Source organism: Plectropomus leopardus, chromosome 11, assembly GCF_008729295.1.
Source record: "Plectropomus leopardus isolate mb chromosome 11, YSFRI_Pleo_2.0, whole genome shotgun sequence".
Lineage (NCBI taxonomy): Eukaryota > Metazoa > Chordata > Actinopteri > Perciformes > Serranidae > Plectropomus > Plectropomus leopardus.
Window position 1 is genome coordinate 766,914 of NC_056473.1, and position 16,242 is coordinate 783,155.

General features: G+C 40.2%; 1 protein-coding gene across 1 annotated transcript in view; it reads right to left on the minus strand.

The window, feature by feature from the left end:
* LOC121950740 (cytosolic carboxypeptidase 4) overlaps nucleotides 1-16,242 on the minus strand; it is a 149,038-nt gene that overhangs the window by 113,467 nt on the left and 19,329 nt on the right. Inside the window, exons 3-5 of the mRNA XM_042496838.1 lie at nucleotides 13,355-13,501; nucleotides 10,555-10,686; nucleotides 3,598-3,691 (exon numbers count right to left, since the gene is read on the minus strand). Coding sequence (XP_042352772.1) covers nucleotides 3,598-3,691; nucleotides 10,555-10,686; nucleotides 13,355-13,501 — 373 coding nt within the window. The remainder of the gene's footprint in view (nucleotides 1-3,597; nucleotides 3,692-10,554; nucleotides 10,687-13,354; nucleotides 13,502-16,242) is intronic.

Consider the following 16,242-nt stretch of genomic DNA (forward strand, 5'->3'; position numbering starts at 1 on the left):
TAACATTAGATTGTATGGTTTGTTTACTTGCCTGACTAAGCCTCACAACTGTTGTCCAGCAAAGCCAGCCTGCCACCCGCCTCGCCAGTATGCCAAGCTGCCAGCCAGCTCTCATTCTCAGATCTGACCCTGCCAAGCCCTCCCACTATGGATAACAGCCCCTACCCCCTCTGCCAAGAGCCCTGTTCACCTTACCGTACCCCCCTACTCAATTCCCTTTGAAATTAAAGGACTTGTGACTTGACGCAGAAAGTCCTGCGTCTGCATTTGGGTTCAGCCTCAGTAACGTGACACCTGCACTGCTTTTGAGGTAAATAGGCCGACATTCTAGCATGTCAATTTAAAGTAGGAGAAGTGCCAAGCATGAGAAATAAGAGACATGCTGTAAAAATGATTTACTGCTGGATGCAGTGATGTTTGAACATGGTGTTGGGTTGTGTTTGGCAGGCCAGTTTCTCTTCAGAGGTTATTTAAGTTACTGGGCCAGTCAGACAGGCTTTTACTCACCAGGATCAACTGCAAAACAGAATTTATTGTAAAGAACAATATTTATAGACCACAATTAAATTGTTCAAAATGTGATTTACTCTGCCATTTAGAAAGTGTCACTGGTGTGCATGCGCTCCACAACATTTTGCCCTGTACTTTAAGTAAGTAGTCAGAAAATGTTATTGTAAATGGGGAGCCAGGAGGTAAATCAAAATCAGTGTAAGTGGAACAATATGCTATGAATATGAACTTTTTGTGTTTGCAATATTTGAGTCTATAATGCATTATGGGTAACATTGTTAGTCAGTATGGGCGAAATTAAGAATCAGAGCATTCTTGGTTTCTATTACACAGACTATTCATGAATTACTTAGCATCTATCTGTCCATATTCATGCTGAAGATGGACATCTGGCCCGAAACGTCTGTGTGGCAATTATGAAAAATATAACTGAAGTGCTGTCCTGATCTTTACTGTCTGTCAAAGTAAAATATCCCCCTTGCAGTCCACAGCAGCTCAAACCTTCAGCAATTTAAAGAGGATAGTAAGAAGTGCAGTGGTGCCTAGCAGTCTAACAGACAGGAGGGATTAACGGCTGTTGACAGTTGAGAATAGATGGACAGATTTAGTTGTACAGCTGACCGACTGACTTTACTGCTTTAAAAGTGTGCACAGCAGCCAACAGGCATATCTAACAGTTGCCATTTCATAGCTATAATTGAATAAATCACAGTGACAGACATGTCTAACTGCCTCTAACACTTAAGGGTAATAGCATATCTCCTGCTTCGTTGCTCTTATTAAATCACAGAAATTTACAGCTGCCAATTCTAACAAATTATCCAAAGTAGTAGCTGGCTTTGAATTTCTGAGTCCTGGAGTCTTCTAATTGTGTTACAACAATTAACAGCTGGCTTCTGCGTGAAAATGATACAGAAAACTCACCCAGAGGGCTATAAATTTGTAATGTCAGAGCATCCCCTTCCCTTACACCAATGGGGAGTTTCATGTTCACTAGTGCCTGACCAGGGACTGGTATGCCTGGCATTGAGCCAGGCGAAGAGGTCGGTACTCCTGGTGCTCTTGGCATGCTCCACTGGGTATACCGGAGGATGCTGGCTATTTGAGCCAAATGCCATCAGTTTTGACAGTGACAGATGGAGTGAGGATATATGATCCAAGAGGAGAAGGATGGTGGTTTACATTAGAGCCGGAGTCTATGCATTAGTGCAGGAGGAATGATAATCTGTTGAAACCAAGACTTTGCTGATATGATGATGTTTCGCTGAAAACTTGAACACTGGCGTGCATGAAGAATATAAACATTTCACAAATCTGGCTCAGATAAACCAGACAGTGACCCAGAGGGTCTCAGCAGAATTCTAATCAAGCTTAAGGTCTTCAGCTCCAACAGTGGCCTCTATGATACAGTCTGCAAACAAAAATGTCATGAGGGTGATGTCCCTCTTTGAGTTTGACAAGTAGAGGAGCAAAAATTTGATGTGATTATCTTGAAATCGTCCAACTTGGAATAAATGAGTCATCAAATTTCCCTGCAACCTTCCCAATGAATTTGAACATTTCTTTTGTAACAGAAAGCAATGTGATTGATGTTTGCACCAGATGATGTGTCAGCCTGCACCACAATGTCCTCTGGCTATCACCAATATCCACAGCAAATATGGAAATTAAATAGGTCCAATTCCTATTCTCTGCCTTAGCGCTGCACTTAATTTCTGAAGGCCCTACACTGTGTAGTGGCTCTTCAAAATAGAGCCACAACAGGTGGGATTTGAAATGTTGACCTAGGAGATGTCACTTGTTATGCCATCAGTAGCCAATAATGGCAAACACATAAGTTAGTAGTTACATAAAAGTAATGGATAATGATTAAAACAGATAGTAAGCTAAAAGTCAATGATAAACAGTTGAAATATTATTAGTCAGCTAAAAGTGGTAATGGTAAATGGACTGCGCTAGCATAGCACTTCTCTAGTCTTTTGACCACTCAAAGCACTTTCACACTACATGTCTCATTCCCCCATTCACACACATATTCACACACTGGTGGCTGAGGTCACCGTACAAGGTGTCACCTGCAACTCAGTAACTACTCAAATGCACACACTCCAATGACACAGCATCGGGGCAATTTGGGCTTCGACATGTTGCCTGGAGTAGCCAGGCATTGAACCGCTGACTTTCCGATTAGAGGACGACCAGTACTACCGCTGAGCCACAGCTGCCCCAGTGATGATAAAAAGTTAGAATAGTTAGCTAAAAGTTACTGATAAACAGATAAAATAGCATTAATTGGCTAACACTGATGAATGTGCTTGTTTATATTTAGAGTGACGTAGGCCTTATTTCCAAAACATTCTGGGAATTTTCCTCTACCAATCCATTTGGCATCTGCATCTAAAAGCGCTCCAACCACTATCCCTTGATCCCCCAAAAGAAATGAGACACCCTACCCTATGCAGCAGCATTCAAAACGGAGTGGCAGGGCCAAGGAGGAGATTAGGATCAGTCCAATGATTTGTCAAGATGAAATGCCTGCCCTACAGGGTTCTGGAGGAAAGCTAAGGGGTCAGCATCATCGAGACTCTTCTTTTGGGGACAATGAAGTCTGTGTTGCTATGAAGAGTTGAACATTCAGAGGGGTCACCAAACCGTTCATTGTTTCTTCCAAGCCAACAAAATGCTCATTCTAACTTCACAAACTGCCAAAGTATAAATAAACTGTTGAATCAACAAGCCATTCAATGTAAGTGAGCCATCTTTGTGGTCTGATTCTTGGTTCTGAGAAAAGGGTCTTATTTCATGTTGTGAGTCAGCCAGGGGCCACTACCTCCGTTTACTGTGATTTAATTGCACGCTTGCTGAGACTTGTAAGCTAACACTAGGAGGTTAGCTTGGAGGTGATGACTGAGGGATGCTTTGCACTGTTTAGTTAATAAGCAAATATTTGTATTTCGGGCAGTGTTATCCAGGGACTGTTGGTGACCACTTTCTCCAGTCCAGGTCTTCTGTCTCTGGCATAAATCACCAAGGGATGTGGATCTGTAAGTGGTCAGTGTCAAATGCAGAAAGCCTGGGTATACATACTTGATGGTGTGCAGATGTTTGGTGGTATACTGAGGGATGAGGTGGTAGATGACATCCAGTCCAAAATTTTCTGCTATCAGGTTTGCTGTACAAACTGTAAAGAGAACACAGAAAACCAAAACATGAATTCATAAATGCTAAAATGTAAAAGGTGTAGTAAAATGTGTATTTTTATCACATTTAATTTATATTAAATCAATTTATTTAATTAGTTATAAGAAATCATCAGCAGAAGTTCCCTGACATGGTATGTGTTTCAGATAGGAGTCCCAGGACTCATAGAAACATCAATTAACAAAATAATAATAACAATATATAATAACAATAATAATACTAATAATATTTTTTCAGCACCTTTTAAAACAAAGTGCTTTGACAAACAAAACAAAGCAGAGGTGAGCAATCCCAGCGGAAATATAAGACTGCATTTGCATTAGATGGTTCAAGTGACCCAATCCTGATTTGCAATTCCGATTTTTTTCTCCCATGTGGCCCAGTTCAGATATGCATCATGACCGTGTAAGAAGAAGAAAAGCACATGGAATCGGATACCCTCCGAATCAGGCCTTGATCATATGTGGATAAACATCCAATAATAATCGGTTATCTGCCAAAGCAACTGTAGTATAACCGGACATATCAGATATACCCTGTCATTGTGAGTTGCACATCATCGAAAAATAAGCAGATCAATGACGTATACACGTGTCTGCCAAAACAACACACCCACGGAAAATCAACACTAAAACAGCGAAGCTCGGGGCTGCATAGACTGTTAAATAGGGAAAACGATAGCCAATGGCAGCCAGTGGAGTAATGCCAAGGTCACCTGCCTTTTTAAATGGTATGTACAGAAACAAATCAGGTTACAAGCAAATCTCTGCCACAATGGTTGGAGTTTTGAATCAATACGGGACGCAGTTTGTCCTGTATTTCTGTACACAGCCTTTTCTAACTCATAAACTTTGATTCCACATGCTTGGAAAGACATGAGAATGATATAACCAAAACTGTTTCACATCACGTAACGGAAAAATATTAAATCAGTAGCTGCAGGAAAGAATAACTCTAAATGACAGGCCTATCACCCAGCTGCATTGTTGCCATGGTTACAGAGACTCAGACGGAGATGCTGTCTGTAAACAGTACAGAAAGACAAACTGACCACACCTGGGTCAGTCCACTTAGAGGAAAAGAGTACAAGATAAACTGATCTGACCCGCTGACTGCTGCTGGATCAAGTTATGCGAGGGTCCATTTGCGCCCAGCTGTTACACAGCTGAAGTTAGAAAGCTGCACGTAAGCTTGATTCTCTTCTACACAGGCTATCTCAGCCATTGTGGAGCTAGGCACACATGTTCAAGGCTTGTTTCCACTCCCACAGTGAGCCATAAATTAATGTAGAAATACCCTTAAATCAGTTTGCATGTTGGTATTTGTGCTCGCTTCACCGCTCATTTGCCTTTCAATGAGAAATAGGCGTACAGCAAATACAAAGTTCAGTTTTACAGACTGTCTCCCACCAGTAAGGATCTCCAAGAGAACAGCTGTCACTACATGTGACCATTCCTCACTGAGTTGGCTATTAATAGCATTCATACCACTATTTCATCACATGTACCTGTAAAACACCTTCAAGGTAGGACTACAATCATCATCAAAGAATGTCAGACAGATCATTGACTATTAATCAGCAGCTCTCATATTTAAACAGACTTAAAAAATTGATGGACAATTCAGGATACAATCAAAAGATCATTAACATTTAAAAAATGACTCAAATGTGAACTAAACTAAAACTATGATAATTACGTTCTTCACAATTAGGGTCAATGATTATTTATGTTAGCCTAAGTACGTTTGTGATAGCTCAAGTAATAGTTTATACAAGACAGTGACAGTAAGTGTAAGCACAGTGATATCATATATGGGTCACTTGAAAGACACACAATCAAAAAAATTTTATATCGGCATTAAATTGGAATTGGGTTTAAAGACCTGCAGTTTAAATGCAGCCCAACAAGCCAGATAATAATGTTGACCTTAGGCCAGACAAGAATTAAGGTAGAATTAAACAAGAGATTAGAGGCAAAAACATCTTAGAAAAAAGACAATGACAAAATAAAAGCAGTACACCCAAATTATAATTAATAATATTAATAATAAACAGGATAGAGATATAACAAAAAGATACATTAAAAGACCACATTACACAAAAGCAGGTCTATAATTTGGGTTTTATGAAGGGATTTAAAAGAAGTCACTGATTCTGACAGCCTTCTCTCCTCAGGCAGGTCTTTCCAAAGCCAAGGGGCCCCGATGGTAAAAACACGTTTACCTCTACATTTAGTTCCTTGACTTTGGAACAGCCAGAGGGGCCCCACCTGAGGATATCAGGCTGCAAGCTGGCTTGTAAGGGTCAACATTTCTGTTATGTAGCTTGGGGCGAGACAAAGACGAGCTTTAAAAGTGATCATTTAAATCTTAAAATTAATTTTAAAATGAGCAGGCAGCCAGTGGAGGAAAGCCAGGATTGGAGTGATGTGATGTCACCTGTTAAAACCTGTGAGAAGCCGAGCTGCTGCATTCTGAAATAGTTGGAGGCGGGAAAGTGATTTTTTAATTGATGCCAGAGAGAAGGGAGTTACAATAATCGACTCTGGAGAAGATGAATGTGTGAATGACTTTTTCCAGTTCAGAGTGTGACAGTAAGGGTTTTCATTCTAGAGATGGCTCTTATTTGCTGGAAGCAGGATTGGACAACTTTATTGATATGTGGGACTAATGTTAAATCAGAGTCAAATATCACACGTGAATTTCTGGCGGTGGGCTTCAGGTCAGTGGACTGGGGACCAAGGGCATTCAGAGGGGTTTGGGGGTGAGAACAATATTATTACCAATGAGTTACTGAGCTTTAGTTAACATCACTGAGACGGTCTGAAACAGCAGCCAGGCTTCTCGGGTCACCAGGTCTCAGCTATTGCATGTCTGTCCGTCCTGGAAGAGGGATTCCTCCTCTGCTGCTCTTCCTGAGGTTTCTTCCATTTTTTTCCCCCACTACAGGGTTTTTTTGGGGGAGTTTTTCCTTAGGCAACGTGAATGTCTAAGGACAGAGGGGTGTCGTATGCTGTAAAGCCCTCTGAGGCAAATTTTGTTTTGTTATAATGGGCTTTATAAATAAAATTGACTTGACTTGAAGGTATATTTGTGTGTTGTCTGTGTAGCAATATAAATATATTTTGTGCTGTTTGCTGATTTCACCAAGTGGAAGCATAAAGATAGAAAATAAAATTGGACTGAAAATTGAACCTTGGGGTACACCACACGTAATGTAAGTAGAAGAGTAGAGTAGAAGATGACACACATAAACCCTCACCAACCCTCCCTAACCCTGTGGAAACACATACACATTGGGTCTCATTCACTAACAATTTCTTCTTAAAACCTTCTTAAGCAGCAGTTCAGTTTCTTTTCTTATCTGGGATTTGTTCTTGAGTAAGAACAGAATCTATGCGCATTCAAGAGCACTCTTACACATATATTGTGCTGCCGTTATTGTGTTTTCTTCAATTCTACCGTTGTATAATATCATAAGATTTATATTACAATAATATATTTTATCAAATTTTTAGACTTTTTTTAAAAAATTAATATACTAAAAGCGTTATGATCTTTCAAAAAAAAAAAAAACATTAAACCAACACTTCAGTTCACATCAGAACCATGCCATCTAGAAATCATTGATAAGAAAACATTACTGATGGTTTGGGCGAGCAGGCCAAAAGGGGACAAACAGCATTCAGAGTAAGTTATTAATAACTTGCATAAACACAGCACAGTCCCTTTTCACTGTCTCTCCCCCTCTGTCTCTTTGTCAACACACACACACACACACACACACACACACACACACACACACACACACACACACAGAGCTTGGGACAGCACCATGGCACTCGTCTCAGTCCTGTGTCCTGACAGCTGCGCTACTGTAATGCATAAAGTTTGTGCAGGTCAAGTGGTTGATTATTGTGTATTTTAAGCATCCCATGCATCGTTTTGTTATTTCAAATCCTCTCCTGACACTACTAAATATGACAGCTTGTTGTCATTTAATTTCTGGTCACAACCATGTAAAAAAGCCTTTTTCTCATCAAAGCACTTTGTAAACTCTGTTTAGGGTTTTAAATGTATGAGCTCCTTTCATCAGTGTTTCACCTAGTTAGTCCCACAACACCTCCAGGAGGCTAGGCAGTGAACTGTGGCGTCCCATAGCAACTCCCCTAGTGCCAGCTCTTATTACTCCTACACAGCCCAAACAGCACTGCAACCTTCAACAGACCCAGGCTCAGTTTATGCAAGCTCCAGGTAGTGAAAATGCCGATACTAGCAGCAAGGTTAAGCTACCACATGGCTATCACAGATACAAGGCTAAGTTACCACATGGCTATCACAGATACAAGGCTAAGCTACCACATGGCTATCACAGATACAAGGCTAAGCTACCACATGGCTACCATAGATGCAGGGCTAAGCTACCACATGGCTATCACAGATACAAGGCTAAGCTACCACATGGCTATCACAGCCCAAACAGCACTGCCACCTTCAACAAACCCAGGCACCGTTCATGAAAGCTCCAGGTAGTGACAGTGCCGATACTACCTTCCCTTGCAACTGCCACATACTATATTACTTTACCTATATTACCACATGGCTATCATGGCCCAAACAGCAATGCCACCTTCAGACCCAGGGTCCATTTATGCAAGCTCCAGGTATTGGCAGTGCCGATGCTACTTCCCTAGCACATGCATCTCACTTGCTATGTACTACAACTCAAATACAAGGCTCAAGTTAAAGAAAATAAGGATGAACTGGCAGAATCAACAAACAACCTTACTTGGGTTTCAGTATGATCTTACACAAAGAGACTCAAAGAGGCCACTCCCACACCTAAATACCCTCCCACTTCCTGGATTTTCTCCTGAGAAGACTGATTGGTGGCTCTCTCCACCTGATCTCAATGTCATGTCAAGGAAGTTATGTTGATTTGCTTTTTGTCTTGTGTTTATATTGATTTTCTGTTTTATTTTGAAATTCTAACTCTCCTCTCGTTTCAGGTCACTTACTTCCTCCCTTTGTGTGTTTTCCCCCAGTGTGATTGTCAGCCCCACCCTGATTGTCTCCACCTGTATCCCCTTTCCTTGTGTATATATATTCAGCGTTTCCCTTTGTCCTGTGCCAGTTTGTCTTGTCTTGTCAGTCAGAGAACCAGCGCCATATTCATGCTCAAGTCACATTTTGTTTGTTGCTCGCTCCTTCGTATTGATCAGGTCAAGTACCTTGTTTTGTTTGATACTTTGTTGGACTTTTGTTTTCTTTATTCCTCGTCAGAGTGATTTTTTTTGTTGTTACTTTTGCCTCCTTGTCTTAGTGATTTTTTGTTGTTACTTTTGCTTCCTCGTCAGTGATTTTTTGTTGTAACTTTGCAGCTTCTTCAGAGTGATTTTGCATTTTGTGAAAGACTATTTTTTTTGCCTTCAATAAATTTATATTTTCATACTTTGATCTCGTGTGTTGTGCATTTGGATTCAGCTCCTAGTTCAGTCTTGTCACTCAAGAAGTTGTCCGTTCAGTGTGCCCCCCTGCTGGCCCCCAACTACCATTGTTTATCCTAATCTAAATCTTCTTAGTAAAGCAATAACCCTTCAACTAGATGTGCAGTTGCTGGAGTCTACTGAACTTTATGTTACCAAGACAGTGGGAAGGCAATGGGCCTAAAAATTATACACTGCCTCTTTGTGGTCAAAAAACTGTCTATGAGGCACATAAAGTCCTCTTATAGTTTCTCTGATTGCTGCATTTTGAGGTTGTTGGTGCCCAAAAGCACCACAACAGTTGAGACTGACAGATGATGGCATAGCATAGGGCGGAGTTGTTTACATCCTTAATGAGGGTACCCGTGTTGCAAGAGACGAGGAACCTGTTGATCTTAACATGGCAAACTATCGAGGAACCAACAAGCACCAATAGCTGGTGTGACTGTCCTCAGCAGGATGCACACCAACTGAAGAGCAAGGTGGAGGTCCCATGGGATGCCCGATTCCCTAGTGAGAGTGAGCCACAGTGGTGGTATGTTTCCCTTGGTGATGAGCAGCCTGCCTGGCCATGGTCAGAGAGGAAGAGGAAGCTGGTCATGGTGCAGCTGAGGGCATGGAGGACTGCGGCCAGTCACATAGAAGGAGGGAATTCCTGCTCATCAAGAGTATGGACGGTGGGCTCCAGGGTTTTGAACTTATTCTCCAGGGGTAGATACTCTGACATGGAACCATGAAGGGAGTGTTTCCTATGCAGCTTGCAACCCTTTACAACAGTCTGGGGCTCTGGTGTAAAACACACTCGAGATTTGGGCTTTGCTCCAAGGCTCAACCATGCATGCTCTCTCTCTGAGCTGCCGGAGCATCAGATGGGGCCGACTCACCAATGGCAAGAACAAACCCAGACCAGGGCAGAGTGCTGTTGGAGCCTGGTGTGACAAGTGCTGAGGACACGGAGCAGATGTGTTTAGCTGGGGCAGTGGTGATTGTGGAGAGCTGCATGAGGAGCTCAACCTTCTTCCTCATATCTTCTCACAGATGACCGATGTGAGTAGGCAGACACCCATAGTCATAGCTGGCAACCAGCTAGTTTAGCTACCAGGCTAAAAAACAAACCAAGCAAGCTAACAGCAATCAGGGCAGTCCATGTTCAGCTGATCACTACTTCAGATGACAAAAGACTTTGTTAAAGCAAAGCGGTAAAACAACCAGGATCCAAAAGTATCCTCTTTTCCTTTATCATAGCAACAAGTATTCATCCATATCATATAAGTATCAATTTATCAGAGAGTGCTCTCTCTGTAAGAGTGTGTGTGTGTGTGTGTGTGTGTGTGTGTGCGTGTGTGTGTGTGTGTACCTGAAGAAGAGAAGACGTAGATGACCCACAGACAGGCTGCAGCCCTCCTGGCGTGTCTGACATTTTGTTTGAGCAGATTGAGAGTTAGCAGCACAGCTCCAGCCTTCTCTGCCTTCAGACCTATACGACGGTCTACAGACAGCCAAAAAACAAATATTTCCATGATTAAGTAAACAGAGTAATGGTGAGGTCATCAAGGTGTAGAATCAGCTGATTATATGCTGGATTTTATCTTTATGAATCCATCTCACCTGCGTTTTACACATTTAGTGCATACATAATGCATATGCACACAGAAGATTCAATTGAAGAAATGACTTTTACTACAAGCAGACACATTATTAGAAATGTTATACTTGCTACCTGTTGGGCCCCTTAGAGTCACAAAGCCCACATGTGTATTCATGTTGCTTAAGTAAAGAACTGATTTTGTCTAAAACAGTCATATAAAATGTATGACCTCAAACCAAACAACAGTAATAGCAACCCCAAATTACTAACACTGCACAACATGACAGCGCTGCTTTTGGCCTAATGGTTTTGCCTTCATATTAAGAGGTGAGACATGATTGCAGGCCCATTCTTTTGGTTTCGTTTTGAGTTTTCTCCTAAGCACCTCTGCAGTCACCTTGATGTGTGAATCTGTACAAATATTTTTGTCATATGTTCCCTCAGGTTCACAGTTTGTGCAAACAGTTTAGTTATCTTTGCTCTATGACTGAGTTTTTCAGCACTCTGTAGACCTGTCTAAACAACCATCATTTAGCCATCATCATGCAGAAAAATAATAAGCTAGCTCTCCAGGGATCTAACTTTTATTCATGTCATTTTGAAAATATTACTTGTGACAGTGCATTGACTAAGGTCCTGCTGGGTGTGACCACTGGTAGTTGTAATTGGTTTGTTTAAAAATGCTTAAAAAATGTTATTTTTTTGTCTTATTCCTTTTTTTAAACAAATTTTATTCAACAAATCACATTAGTAAAGTACAATATTACAGAGTTATGTTGGGGTCTTATTTGTTGTTGTTGTTTTTGAAAACAGAAAGTACCCCCCCCTTTCCTCCCCGCAATCCCCTCCCTACTCATAAAGGCAAATTAAATACAATGATTAAATTATATGTATAACTGTCATGTTAGATTACAATTAAAGAGGTAAGGTACTTAAAACAAAAAAGTAAGTATAATTAAAGAGAAAGAAAAAAACTGGCAGTCAACAGAGTCAACTGGTAGTACACAAGATCAATAGTGTCAAAATGTCAACCCAGCCTACTCTAGTCTAATAGGATAGTTTGAAATTTTTCAAAACAGGAGATAAGAGGCAGAGAATTTTATCTTTTCCAATTTCAGAAATGACATCAAATCTTGCAACCAGGATGTAGTTGAGGGAGGTGAGCAATTTTTCCATGAAATAAGAATTCAACAACGAGAAATTAATGAGGCAAAGGAAATTGCATTTCTTTCTTTAACCGTCATTCTAACATCCTCCCCGGGGATACCAAAGATGGCAATCTTAGGTGATGGGGATAGAGATAGTTTGAATACCGTTGACATAATATAAAAAAAAAAATAAAAATCTCCAGTATTCCACCAGACTTGGGCTTGGCCAAAACATGTAACTCAACTCTGCTGGTGCCTGTGAGCACCTGTGACAAGTGTTAGAGAGATTTGGGTAGATTTTTGATATTCTAGCTTTGGTAAAATGGATCCTATGAATAACTTTGAACTGAAGGAGTCTTAATCTCACACAGGAGGAGGATAAGTTTATTGCTTTCAGTGCATTGTTCCAGTGTTCATCCAACAACATGGTACCTTGTTCAGCTTCCCAACCTTTCTTAATCTTATGCAGAGTGGAGAGAGTCCTTGTTGATAAAAGATTACATATGAAAACAAAATGGCCTGTTGACAGTTTAGTGGCCGGAATCAAGTGGTTGATTCCAGAGGGTAGCAAAGCCTGTGGATATGCAGAGGACTTAGTTATTTTACGTCTTATTCTGAGTGCTATGTCGTAGGCAACTGGACTTGCTTGAAGACATTTCAACACTATCCAACAGGCTTCCTCAGTTCTATCAGATCCAATTTGATATAGATGACTTCTTTCACACCTCTTTCACTCCATCTGTCTTACCTGGCAAGGATTTGTATGTTACTGTCCTCTGTGTTAAAGACTCAGCCCAATACAGTCTCTGAAATCGGGATCGCCTGCAGTTAACACAATTTTTATGTACCGATCTTAACAGAATTGAGATTAAGGAGTTAACGTAGACAGCCCCAGTAGAAATTTTACCTGATTAATAGACTGATAGATTTATTCCACAAACATAAATAAAACACATAAATCTGCCTCCCCTAAAAACAATTATCGCATGAAATTAATAAAAGTATAAATCCCTGGGGAGCTACCATAGCATAATGATGACTTTTTTTCCTTTTTTTATACACTCTTCTACATCCATTTGCTGCTTTTTGGAAAACAAAAACAAAATCAGAGGACAACAATTTCAAAACCATGTTGGAAAAGATTACAAAGCCATTTATGCAGTTTTACACATCAAGCTTTTTTTTTCCTACCAAGGTACCCCAGAGGAGCTGTGTACATTTCTGATATCTGGTTGGTATTTCTTTTTTGCAAGACACAGATGGTGAGTTAGTCATCCTGTCAGCATGTTGTGTTCATGATGACTAAATCACCACCATTAAGAGACAGGGCTCTGGTGTATCTCAGATTTTGTTAAATTGTCAAACATTTGAGTTTTCATCAACCTGATATTTTTGCCATTCATCTTTTATTCCAACCTTACCTCTGTGTCCAACTTTGGCCAACAGGTGCAGCAGTGGCAACAGGACGGTGTAGTTGGGATTGATGCTGCGACCAGTGCTGACGAGTGAAGTGAGCAAGGCCTCACTACCACCCTTACTGATCATGTAGTGGATACGACGATCTGTACCTGCACAGAAAAAGAGGGTTGACTACATACTGAGGTTTCCTCTGCTGGAAAAGAGTCCACAGAGGCAAAACTAGTGTTTTGTTATGTTTGATTTACAGGGAAGGGATCTGCTGGGTGTAAGTGTTTCCCTGATATTAAGACTATATCTAAAAGAGTTTGCACCGCTGAATCTGAAAATCAGCAGTTTTACCTCGTGCCTCATTTTTACTTCCAGTGTGCTGAGGAACAGAAGTAACATCACACAAACTATCCCACACACCTTATTTATGTAAGCTACATTTTTCATTTTGACATTAAAAAAACATCAAGTATTAAAATTCAGGAAATAAATTGCTGCAGTCAGAGGTGTAAAGGTTGGTGGGTGGAATAAAAAGGAAAAAGACTTCAGAAAAAGGACACATTAAGGACACAACTTAAAGTGAAGCATTGCAAACCCTGGATATGCGTGGAGTGATCAGGACACTGCAGAGTATTTTTTAATATTTTTTATTTTTATTTTACTTTTAATTTCTGTTTTCAGTTCAGTTTAGTTTCAGTCATTTTCCAGAGTGGGTTTGCACACTTCAGTTTAGTTCTTATAGTTTACGTGCTCTAGTTTTAGTTTAGTTTTTACTAGTTTCAGTGTTATGGCTTTTACATATCAGGGATGCGACTATAAAAAAACAAAAAAACATGAAATACTCCTCTGCAAATATTTTGCATCAAAAGCTATCAAAAGCTATTCATAAAAGCATCAATACAAATTTGCAACATTTACTTTTTTTCATAAATGTTAAGGGTTATTTTTGGGCATGGAGGACAAAACTGTATAATGGTTCAACCAGACTGAAAACTGAAAGGGCAGAAAGAGACAAAGCAATGAATGGAGGAAAGCAACGTTTGGCAAAAGACTGAAAGAAATCGGTTCCCATTTCATCATAAGTGTATAATAATGCCTAAAACAGAATTAACAGGCAACATATTGCTTTGGCAAAGCTATTTTCAAAACAGAGAAAAGAAAAATGGACTAAATCAATATTTAAAGCCCAGTTGCACTATTGTAGCTGAAGGTCATTTGTGTTTTTCTGGACTGGAAAACAAATTAAAAATCCAAGTTCCAACAGTATTCTCTCCTGTCTTGCACCCACTGTGGGGACATTGCCCAATATTTTGAATCATTATCATTATCATTTATTAGTCTTTCCTGAGATTCCTGCTTTGTCAGACCATTGTTTAATAACTTTCAATTTTTTATTACTCGACTACAAGCCTCTCAGTAAGAGCTACTATTCTAGATGTCTATCTGATTCAGCAGTGGCTAAATTTAAGAAACTAATTCCTTCTGCTTTGACATCATTACCATGTCTTACAGCGACTGAGAACACTACTACTAACATAAGTCATTCTCAAATTGACTGTCTTGTTGATAGTGCTGCTGGCTCACTGCGATCAGCTCTCGACACTGTTGCACCCTTCAAGAAAATAATGAAACAAAGACAATTAGCTCCATGGTTTAACCTCCAGATTTGCAAATTGAAACAAACATCGCGAAAATCTGAAAGACACTGGCGTTCAACCAAATTGGAAGAGTCCTATTCAGTCTGGCTGGACAGTCTTAAAGTGTAGGCCCTCCGCCATGCCAGGGCAAACTATTATTCATCATTAGTTGAGAAAAACAAAAACAATTCCAGGTTTCTTTTCAACACTGTAGCCAGGCTGACTCAGAGTCACAGCTCCATAGAGCCTTGTATTCCTTCGGCCTTAAGCAGTGACGACTTTATGACTGTCTTTAATGATAAAATTATAACTATTCGAGATAAAATCCATCACCTCCTTCCCTTAACTGACCTGACCCCGGACTCAGATAGCCTGGATATGGCAGCAAGGCCTGAAATTTATTTGGACTGTTTATCCCCCATTGACCTTCTTTGACTCTATACTTTGATTTCTGCATCTAAGCCATCAACATGCCTGCTAGACCCCATCCCGACTAAGCTCCTTAAGGAAGTTTTGCCCTTATTAGACAACTTTTTATTAGATATAATCAATGCGTCTTTATTAACAGGCTATGTACCTCAGTCTTTTAAAGTGGCTGTCATTAAACCTCTTCTAAAGAAGCCCACTCTCGATCCTGAGATTTTAGCTAACTATAGACCGATATCTAATCTCCCCTTTATTTCTAAAATCCTTGAGAGAGTGGTTGCTCATCAACTCTGTGACTTTCTCCAAGATAACAGTTTATTCGAGGACTTTCAGTCAGGTTTCAGAGTTCATCATAGTACAGAGACGGCACTTGCAAAAATTAATAATGACTTAATCGCTTCTGACACAGGTCTGGTCTCTGTTTTAATCCTATTAGATCTCAGTGCCGCATTTGACACCATTGACCATCAAATCTTACTGCACAGACTTGAACACTTAATTGGCCTTAAAGGAATGTCACTAGCCTGGTTTAAGTCGTACTTATCAGATCATTCCCAATTTGTTCACATCAATGATCAACCCTCCGCACATACTAAGGTCTGCTTTGGAGTGCCACAAGGTTCGGTGCTTGGACCAATCCTTTTTACTTTATATATGCTTCCTCTAGGCAACATAATTAGAAAACACTCTATAAATTTCCATTGTTATGCTGACTTTTGCCTCCCACAAAAAACAAACTTCAAGGACAGCTTTCTTTCATTTGCGTAACATTGCAAAAATTAGACATATCCTCTCCCAAACAGATGTTGAAAAATTAGTACATGCATTTTTCACCTCTA